Here is an 11,089-nt window from a genome sequence, read left to right on the forward strand (position 1 = left end):
AAGGCTATGAATACAAAGGGGTTTTTCATCTCATCTCTGTTTGAGTCTCAAGTAACTGATCTTGTACCACTGGTGGAAGGTTGAATACAACTGTATAATTAATATGAATAATTATTTCAAAACAAGCAGCCAAAAGGTATGTGAGAAAGGGAAATACACAGAGACCTGCTCAGTCATGCTGTGATCACATGTCACTGTGGGCAATGGGGAAGGTGTTCATCATTCACTTGTCTTAACTTTGTCTTTCCTTTTCTTTCTTTTAGAAATTGATTTTTAATTGGTTGCCAAACTGTAAACTATACAGGAAGTTTGGCAACTATAAAGCCTCACCAGAGATCATTGCAGTGTGTTTAACCCAGAGCTGTAACAGACATCCATCCAGTTTAGACCAATTATCAATTAAAAATAAAACACGAACGAACATCACGTTTGGACACACAGTTGAATGTGTTTTTTTAAACAATGTTCCAACTTAACAAACACGTACAGCTGAAATGATCTATTCCAACTGTTCAACTCAACCTGGCCTGCTGAAGTGCAGCTCTTCTCTCACTTCATGTCTTGTGAAAGATCATACTGAGATCTGTTCTGAGTAAACAACTTCAGTAGTCAAAGAGCACAGAAACAGCCCACTACAACTTTTGTCTGTCAGTGTAGCTGCTGACTGTGTACAGTGGGGCAAAAAAGTATTTAGTCAGCCACCGATTGTGCAAGTTCCCCCACTTAAAATGATGACAGAGGTCACTAATTTGCACCAGAGGTACACTTCAACTGTGAGAGACAGAATGTGAAAAAAAAATCCATGAATCCACATGGTAGGATTTGTAAAGAATTTATTCGTAAATTAGGGTGGAAAATAAGTATTTGGTCACCTCAAACAAGGAAAATCTCTGGCTCTCACAGACCTGTAACGTCTTCTGTAAGAAGCTTTTCTGTCCCCCACTCGTTACCTGTATGAATGGCACCTGTTTGAACTCATCATCTGTATAAAAGACACCTGTCCACAGCCTCAAACAGTCAGACTCCAAACTCCGCCATGGCCAAGACCAAAGAGCTTTCGAAGGACACCAGGAAAAGTATTGTAGACCTGCACCAGACTGGGAAGAGTGAATCTACAATAGGCAAGCAGCTTGGTGTGAAAAAATCAACTGTGGGAGCAATCATCAGAAAATGGAAGACATACAAGACCACTGATAATCTCCCTCGATCTGGGGCTCCACGCAAGATCTCATCCCGTGGGGTCAAAATGATCATGAGAACGGTGAGCAAAGATCCCAGAACCACACGGGGGGACCTGGTGAATGACCTGCAGAGAGCTGGGACCAAAGTAACAAAGGTCACCATCAGTAACACACTACAACGGCAGGGAATCAAATCCCGCAGTGCCAGACGTGTTCCGCTGCTGAAGCCAGTGCATGTCCAGGCCCGTCTGAAGTTTGCCAGAGAGCACATGGATGATACAGCAGAGGATTGGGAGAATGTCATGTGGTCAGATGAAACCAAAGTAGAACTTTTTGGTATAAACTCAACTCGTCGTGTTTGGAGGAAGAAGAATACTGAGTTGCATCCCAAGAACACCATACCTACTGTGAAGCATGGGGGTGGAAACATCATGCTATGGGGCTGTTTTTCTGCCAAGGGGACAGGACGACTGATCCGTGTTAAGGACAGAATGAATGGGGCCATGTATCGTGAGATTTTGAGCCAAAACCTCCTTCCATCAGTGAGAACTTTGAAGATGAAACGAGGCTGGGTCTTCCAACATGACAATGATCCAAAACACACCGCCCGGGCAACAAAGGAGTGGCTCCGTAAGAAGCATTTGAAAGTCCTGGAGTGGCCTAGCCAGTCTCCAGACCTCAACCCCATAGAAAATCTGTGGCGGGAGTTGAAAGTCCGTGTTGCTCGGCGACAGCCCCAAAACATCACTGCTCTCGAGAAGATCTGCATGGAGGAATGGGCCAAAATACCAGCTACTGTGTGTGCAAACCTGGTAAAGACCTATAGTAAACGTTTGACCTCTGTTATTGCCAACAAAGGTTATGTTACAAAGTATTGAGTTGTATTTTTGTTATTGACCAAATACTTATTTTCCACCCTGATTTACGAATAAATTCTTTACAAATCCTACCATGTGGATTCATGGATTTTTTTTTCACATTCTGTCTCTCACAGTTGAAGTGTACCTCTGGTGCAATTTACTGACCTCTGTCATCATTTTAGGTGGGGGAACTTGCACAATCGGTGGCTGACTAAATACTTTTTTGCCCCACTGTATCTGCTCATTGTTCTCTCAACTTGTAGGAGAGAAATCAAAGAAACCATAGCTGAACAATATTTATATGGAAGATATCAGATAGTGGCATTATTATAGAATGGAATAAATACAATAGAATAGCCCTTTATTGTCATTGTTAATGTACAACAAAATTGTGTGTGCAACTGTTCAAGAATAAAATATAAATAGTAAGCTGGCAGGAATGAATAACAAACGGGAGAAATACATACAATCAAGAGGAATATGCACAAAACAAGAAAGGCACACGAGAGACAGCAGGTTGCAACGTGCTTGGAGGTAGTGCAAAGGACTAAAGGCTTTGTGTGAATGGCCTAAATGATGAGGTTACTTAGACCATGGCTCAGATTGGTCAGGTGGGTGGGAAGGGGTGGGGTGTATATGTGGAGGGAGGATAGGGTGGGTTGGGTGGATAGTGTTTGGTGGGTCTGAATGTTTGTAAATCTGGAGGTGTGGGACCTGATTGACCTTAGGTGCCTACCCAAAGGCACTTAGTCAAACAGGTGGTGAAGGATCACCTGTGATGGCTCAGGTTGTCTGGAGACAGATCTGAACGTGTCCTCCAGGGAGGCCAGTTCTCTTTTGAGTGGCGTTAATTACCTTCTGCCAGGCTTCCTGGTCTCAGTTGCGGCCCTGTGTACCAAGCACCCAGGCAGAAGGAGAGCACGCTCTCCACCAGCGACTTCTGGCCAGGTTATTCTTCCACAGGACAGGGAGGATGAGCAGCTGCTGCTGGGCCTTCTTAATTAGAGCTTTGGTTGTTGCGGGTCCAGGTGAAATAATTGGAGATGTGGTTGGATTGGTGTACAGTCATATGTGTACAACACGTAGAGGAGGGGGCTGAGAACAGAGCCGTGTGGTTATCCGGTGCTGAGTAACAGTTGGGCAAGAGATGTGGGGGCCTGGGAGTCTGACTGATTGAGACCAGTGAGTAGGAAATCTTTGACCCAGGAGGAGATGCAGGGACAATCTGAAGCTGGTCCAGTTTGGTGGTAAGGATGTCTGGGATTAAAGTGTTGAATGCTGAGCTGTCATCCATGAAGAGCATCCTTACATAGCTCTTCGTGTTCTCCAGATGGCTCAGTGATCTGTGAAGGGTGATGGAGACAGTGACAGCATCCTCTGTGGGCCCGTTTGCTCTGTAAGCAAACTGGTGGGGGTTGAGGGAGGGGGCTAGGCAGGCTCTGATGTGCTGAGCAGTATCCGTTTAAAACATTTCATAGCTAATCTTCTCCAGACTTCATGTTTGTAGAGGGAGAGTGGGTTGAGCTGAAGGTGTGTGTGTGTGTGTGTGTGTGTGTGTGTGTGTGTGTGTGTGTGTGTGTGTGTGTGTGTGTGTTGGATGAATGTCTACACCTGATAGGGCTGGTTGTCTGTGAGGAAGCTCTCTATGCTCATCTCGTAGGCCTCTTTTAGTTAATTAAAGAAAATGCATCACACTTAAGTTGACAGTCAAAAACCTGCACTATTTGTGTATGTTGCTCTGTCCATCACCATTACTCAGATTGTGAGAAAAGTGTTTTAAGAAATTCACAAAAGTTGACACTGTGGACCTTTAGGAGGAGAACGCTACTTTTAATCGAGTGTAACTACTGGCAAGGACGACAACAAAAAAGCCAAAGTAATGTAATGTAAATCATTTTTCTCCTGGTTTGCCGTTAATATTTAACTGTAAAATAGTTTTTAATAAACAAGACAATGTGTTATTTATTTCAAAGCAGCTTACATTGACTGAGAGGTTTCCAAAATGCAAACTTCATAGCTAATTAACATCAAAAATAACAACTATATCAACTTAAACACAATCAATATTAAGTAAAATCTTGAAGAAATAATTAGTGAGTTGAATTTTGGGTTTAATATGGCTTTAATATCATTGCATAACCAGTATGTTTGTCTGTTAAGAAAGAATAGAAGCTTTCTAGTCACTAATTTCTAATCTAAAGAAGAAGCAAATTAGGAAAGACTTTTTTTCCATGGACAATAAGGAGATTAATCTGTGTCTGTGATTTTAACACCATGACTATTTATAACTGTTTATTACTTTGTACAAAAACATGCATACATATAGAAATGATTATTGTGAAACATCACAATAAAAACATTTTATTTTTCAAACTTAAAAACATTCAGTGGTTTGCATCTGTTGTTTATTTATTATCTTTGCATGTAAGCTATGACAAAAACCTAAAAAATACAATTCATATTTTCTTTCAGTTTGTCCAAATGATAAATTAAATTTATACAAAACACTTTGTATAAACATTTGTATCCACATTGATGAGTTTGATAGATGTCAATCCAGTACAAGGGCCCTGGCATCGGTGTAGATGCACCCTGCAGGTTTTGTATCTGTCGTCCTTGATTTGCTCACTTTTTTAAAAGTTGCTAGAGAATAAACCACCGAGTCCTCATCCACCTGAGGAGGCATCACATATTAATATTTACACATACAGACATTAAAACATTTTTATAGCTCAGAGTTATATTTTATATTTATATCTTTACCTGCAGATTTTCCTGACCACCATTTGTAATGACATTTGTTTGCAGGCCAACAGCAGCTATATTGTCACATAAAAGCAGAGAACTGAAATTAGTTTACTTTTGCAAGTATTATTTGATACATTGATGTACAGTATGAGTGACTGCTTACCATTACAATCCATATATGGTTGCGTCTTCAGGTTCTTGATTGAATAAATTAGAGAGGCTATAACAATCAGACTTACAGCCAAAGCAGCACATAAAAGATAGAGAACGGTACTGTTCCTGTTGACTGCTGACACAAAATGAAAATAATTAGCCTTAAACATTATTAAAATGGTTGTTAAAACTATTTTTTAGTTATTTGATTAATCATGTTTAGATTAATATTAGATTCAAAAATAAAATAAAATCAAATGCACAAATATTATAATTTTCTCCATTATATTAAAATATGATGCACTCGCCTTCAGTATCACCTTTTGTTGTATCTTCAGAAAATGACTCCACACATGTGGCCGTGGCACAGTAATACGTCTGAGAATCAAAGGTGCTGAAGTTTCTCAAGTAGCTGGAGAAGCATTTCGTTGTTGATAGTCCATCCAAGTTCTTTTCATATTCAGCTCCACCATTTGTATGAGTATGATTCAAACTGGAGTGAAATTTATGTGATTTAGCATTCAAACAAAACACAGTATCAGCTGCTGGACATGCTTTATCCTGGCAGTCATGGAGGACTGAACACTGCAGCATGAATGTAGGTTTCTCATGGACGGGATCAGATGGAGGAGCTGTAGTGAAAGCTGGTTTTGGTCCTGACAAACACATCAATCATTCATGTTTATTAAAAAACAAATTACACATTTAATTATTTAAACAGTCCTTTTATTTACACATGAATAAATGTGTAAACACAAGCAAAAACTTGTTTGCTTGTTTGCTTTGTTTGCTTGTTTGCTTTGCTATACATGTTTTTTAAATTAGTAAACTATGTAAAGTCCCAAATTTTTGTAGGACCTAAAGGCGTTTTTGTGTACTTACCTTCAACTTTCAGGAATATTCCATTCAAAATTTTAAAGTCTTGTTTTCCTGTTTTCATACAGAAGTAAACTCCTGTATCACTTTGCCGTGCTTTTGTAATATACAGAACAAATGCTCCAGTTTCTGTTGCAGTTCTAATGCGCTGATCAACACTCTCAAAGCTAAATGATCTTCCTAAGATTTTAGGAAAGTCTCCAGAAACAAGCTTAATCCAAAACAAGGTTCCTACTTCCCTACGGGGGCACGTCAGTTTCATCTCCTTTCCAACAGGAACAATCTCTGTCTCGAAAATCTGTTCATCTGAGCCACCTGAGGAAAAAATCATACCTGTCAGTATGATCCAACACACAGAATCACCCGAATCCTCTTCTAAGTTTTCTGACTGTAACACATTTTTAGTACAGGCAATCTACATATACTTACGTCCAATACTAAGCATCAGATATAAATAAAATATATTCCTCATTTCTGGTCTTTCCTCTTGGTACTGCTGTATTAAAAACCTGGTGAAATGATTTGTCTAAATATAATCACATGAAGTGGGAGGAAACTATTTCAGAAGAACCTGATTGGCTTCTCATTGTGTTGGTATTCCACTGCGTCGTGGAAACAACATCAACCACCTTTCCAACCTAAGCACATGAAACAACACCAATCGTAGGCTCTGTCATCTTATATTTGGTTCTTGTTGCAGGTTTCTCAAAGTGAAACTTATAGAAAGATAAGAGATAGCAGATTTGTTTATATTGTATCACCTGGAAAGAAATGTACAAAAAACAATTTTTTTAGGTCCTTTATGCTGATCTACACAGTGGTGCAAGTGCAATGTTGACAGACTTCAAGGGGGAACTAGACCCTGTCTTAAAGAACTGCCTGTGTTCCCACCACATTTGTCCAGGTTTCCTCACAGACAGGTCGTGATGTTCTTTGAAAGACTGAAATGGTAAAATCACATACAAGTGATTATAAGGAACAGAGGTCATACAAAGGTCACAATGTATCCAGTCTGAGGGTACCTTGACACAGACATAAAATCTGCACCCACAACTACACTGCACTGTAATGCAACAAAAGAATCTATAAACTACCCTGATGGCCTGACCTTAATCCACGAGGCCTGGCTGGGCCTACACAACCTGGGCCTACAGCTTGCAGAGATGGTTAGGGGTCTGGTGCTTTGTAGATCAGGAAGGAGTCAAGGGCGGAGGACCTGGTGGTCCAATCCCCAATTGACAAATATGGCTATGCTGACAATAAACATAGATGAACAAGTTAGAATCCATTTATTCTAAAATAGATAACTCTAAACTAACTGCAAAGTTAACTAAAACAGATATCAATAGTTGGGTGTCATAAGCTTATAAAAGCACTGGGCGTGTCAATTCAGTGGGTGCAGAAAACACAGTCCAAGGTCCACTCACACCCACTTGATCATCTTAGGTTGTAAGGGTTAACCCTAAACAATAAATTCCAACATTCCAGAATATTCCTGCCATTTTTAGTTTCAATGAAATATCATGAAATTGTGATGGCTGTAAGGTTCTCATGACGTAGATAAAAGAGGAGAAGATATTGCGCAATAGTAAATATTTCTCTCCAGAAATAAGTACTGTAAAACTTGAAAGAAGGCCCAGGTCTAAATTGACCTGCATCTTATTATGAAGGCATGGAATATGAATAGTATGTAATGTCTAATGAATTATTGCAAAAGCAAAAATTGGAAGTTTAACATCTCATTCACATATGCATCGTCTTCAGCAAGCTTCTTGCCATTTCTCATCCACTGTCCACTCTGCTCAGACTGCAGCTCTCTTCACCCCTGCTTCTTAGACCTGAAAACCATTTCAGCTGCTCTGCTTCAGATTTGATTCTTTATTCATTTGGATTAGCAAGTCACACTCTGGACTCTATGCTCAACTTTCTTTTGAACAGCCAGAAAACTGCACTGATCTGCATGTCCAGCTACAAGCTCTGCTATGCTCAGCCCTATTCTGTCCTGAATGACATCACATTCAACACCAGCAGCCCAGTAGAAGTTATTATCTTTTATGCAACTGCAGTCTCCCTTTTATTTATCTGCAAGTGCATTCACAACATTTTCAGAAAACCTGACCCCCAATCTTGAGGTCAAGGTCACTGAGATTTGAAGTCGTCCAAGATTTGTGGTAGATAAATCTAAAGTATTAATTTGGAAATCCTACATCACTTCATTCTCGAGTCATCGCATTCACAAGATTTTCAAAATAATTTGACCTTTGACCTTGAGGTTGAGGTCGACATTTGAACTCATCCAAAATTTTCAGTAGATACACCTACAGTATGTTATCTATTGGTTCATTATTGAATTATCGCATTCTCAGACTTGGGTGTCTACATTGCCCGCTTGGACAGCAGGGTAATGTCAATACCCCATCAGCCTTTTGCAGCTGAGGGGTAAAAACAAAAAATACATTTTCCCTTAATTTTTTTTGCATAATTTGCCTTTTCTTTGTGGGACAAACACAATTCATAGTCTTCATTGCCTTGCAATACATGGAAACTTAAGCATTTCTGTGGTTGGGCTTTCAAATGAAGGTGTGAATAGAAAAACGACTTTTCTTTTCTTTAATCTCAGGAAGCTGGGCCTGCAGTACCGTTTTATCAATTCATAGCATAACAAACAGCTTACAAGAGCATCAAGGAGGTAGAACAGGAAAGAAAACATCTCCTTGTCACATTCTTCACTGGTCTCTGTGGCAATGTTTTAATTATTGCCAAAGAACTGGCTATGCTTTACTTAGCACAAATATGGATAGGAAGCTTGTCAAAATTAATAATCAGTGACCTAGTAATGCAGTTGCATGACTGTTGCATGCAACTGCATTACTTTGTGATATATATTGGTAAAAAAGACACCAGTGGTTTCAAAGTTTTTTTTGTAACAGGTTTGTAAGAAAGACTTTGACTTGGGAAATGGTGTTTGGGTGGATGTGTTTCATTTTTATTATAATGCACAAAGAATAGTCACCTGGCATTGGATGGAAGACCAGGGCCCCATACTATGAAGCTTGTTCAGCATACCCAAGATGTCTTTTCATCATCTGGATTCACTTATCCTAACACTGGCAGTCATGATAATCGGTCACACGAAGCTGGTTATCAGCTCGCTAATCTAACCCAGGGTTTACCTTGTGCATTCACGTAAAAGTGGTGGTGATGCTGCCAATAATCTATCAAAATTATGTTTCACAGGTTACATGACTTTTTTTAGAACAGTAATTTATCCTAATGCTTGCCACCTACTCAAGAGACATTATCAGACAGTGATTAGTAGCTGCGATCCAGCAGTAGATTAGAATAAAGTATAAGACAAATAAAGTATAATAACATTAGTGGAATCTAAAGTGTCTTTGCTGATCTTTAAAAAAATAATGTAAATCTGAATTCGTAAAACTATTAACACCCCCCAAACTTAATCTTAAATCCTTATTTTATGAAATATTGTGGTTACAAAAGCTGATAGCACTTTATATTAATGTCACACTATTAAGCATTGCTAAGGTATTAGTAAAGTATTAACAAGTGCTACATTCATCATTGATATAGTATTACCCCTCCTTACTATGTTATATATGAATACAAACGCATTATTATGACTATGATGACAGTCAATAAACTTCTACTATTGACATCCATTGATGTGCCTTTTCAATGTCACACTTAGCCTTTTTATAGATGTTGATTTATTAATAATACCCCATGTTTTCAGAGGGTGGAGGGCACGTTTTCTCTACAGAAACAGTTATGTGTGAGGGAATGCAGAGTGGTCAGTGGACATCTTCAAGATGGTGTCGGTTCTTGAGCTAAAATAAGAGTTAGCAGCTGAGTGATGGATTTAGAGTAGAAATGTCCCCAGCTTCTCACAGACAGTTTACAAAATTTGTACATCGACAAACACTGTCGAGCTGTCCAGTTCATTCATTCATACAAACTTGCACAAACTAGTGCGATACCACTGATTCCCTTTTCGATCCGATACATAGTAAAAAGTTTGGGTAGTATCAACGGTACTGATCCGATACCGATTCTTTGTACAAACTTCATGTTTTATTGTATTTCAAATTATAGCTTCATAATGATTACAGGGCATCGGACTACTTGTTTTTATTGCTTAATAATGCAGAATTATCATATAGAATAAAACAAAAACCTGAGGTCGTGCACTATTTGAACATGTTGCCTGCCTGCAGCACTAAAGGACTCTGTGAGAGACGTCTGTCTCGCCCTAGCAGCACCTGTCCCTCTCCTCTCCTCCTCTTCAGTTCGCCTCAACATAAGCTCATCATATTCTGTGATATGATTTACTCTGAGATGTTTGACAAGGTTAATAGTGTTGCCACAACCCCTCACTGTCTTGCCACATGTAACACAAACATTAGTTTCTTTACACTGTGTTTCTGTTAATGATAAACTACAAATTTACCCCAAATTACTAAAATATCAATTTTTTAATATGACAATTGATTCTAGAACATAAATAACTGGTATTGGAGGAATCAATATTTCAATACACCACTAGCACAAACCTTTGGTACTTTCCATAGCAACTTCTTGCAAACTAGTAAGTTGATTAATTAAAACAAATAAACCAGTTACAGAAAATCAGGAAAATATAAAATAACAAACAAAACAAAAAAATCCACATGTACTAAATAAATCAATAGGCTAATGCATAATAAACCATGTTTGTTTATAAATCATCTATATTCATATGTATCATTTTGATAACAACAATGCTAACATTTGTATATAAAACAATATTACATTTATTAATCATGTAAACTCCCTGCACCTGTTACAGATGTACACATGACGTCCAAAAAAATGACCAAGTTAATGTTAAACGTCACACTGACATCCACGTTGGGTCATGGTTGGACGTTAAAATTGTTGAGCAAGTTCAGATGTTGTACGGATGTCCAGAATTGGTTTTTGACCAATTGAGCCAATACTTGTGGCTCACATAGGTCAGTTTTGCTGTACACTAAAGAATGGTTAAGATGATGAATATATGATAATATGCATGTTAAACAAAAGAAAGATGGGAAGCCCCCTTTGCAAGTAAGTAAGCATTTATTTAAAGGTATGGCACGACAGTATATAAGCAAAATGTATATCATTTTGCAACTTCTAAAATAAAAAAAAGCATTAAAAATATAAACTGGACAATAACACAATGTGATGTTAAAATCATACATGTTATTATAATATAATTTGTTTAAAGTA

At 38.5% G+C, this 11,089-nt stretch overlaps 1 protein-coding gene across 1 annotated transcript; it reads right to left on the minus strand.

Annotated features, from left to right (window-relative positions):
* Positions 1-4,156: 4,156 nt before the first annotated feature.
* Positions 4,157-6,329, minus strand: LOC120720516. The gene is made up of 6 exons (XM_040010245.1): positions 6,248-6,329; positions 5,825-6,133; positions 5,263-5,598; positions 4,953-5,075; positions 4,805-4,860; positions 4,157-4,715 (listed from the first exon to the last, which is right to left on the minus strand). The coding sequence occupies exons 1-6, from the start codon at positions 6,288-6,290 to the stop codon at positions 4,593-4,595; spliced, it is 990 nt and encodes a 329-aa protein (XP_039866179.1). The 5' UTR covers positions 6,291-6,329; the 3' UTR covers positions 4,157-4,592.
* Positions 6,330-11,089: the final 4,760 nt, after the last annotated feature.

The sequence above is a fragment of the Simochromis diagramma genome, unplaced genomic scaffold, assembly GCF_900408965.1.
Source record: "Simochromis diagramma unplaced genomic scaffold, fSimDia1.1 OVJJ01000585.1, whole genome shotgun sequence".
Lineage (NCBI taxonomy): Eukaryota > Metazoa > Chordata > Actinopteri > Cichliformes > Cichlidae > Simochromis > Simochromis diagramma.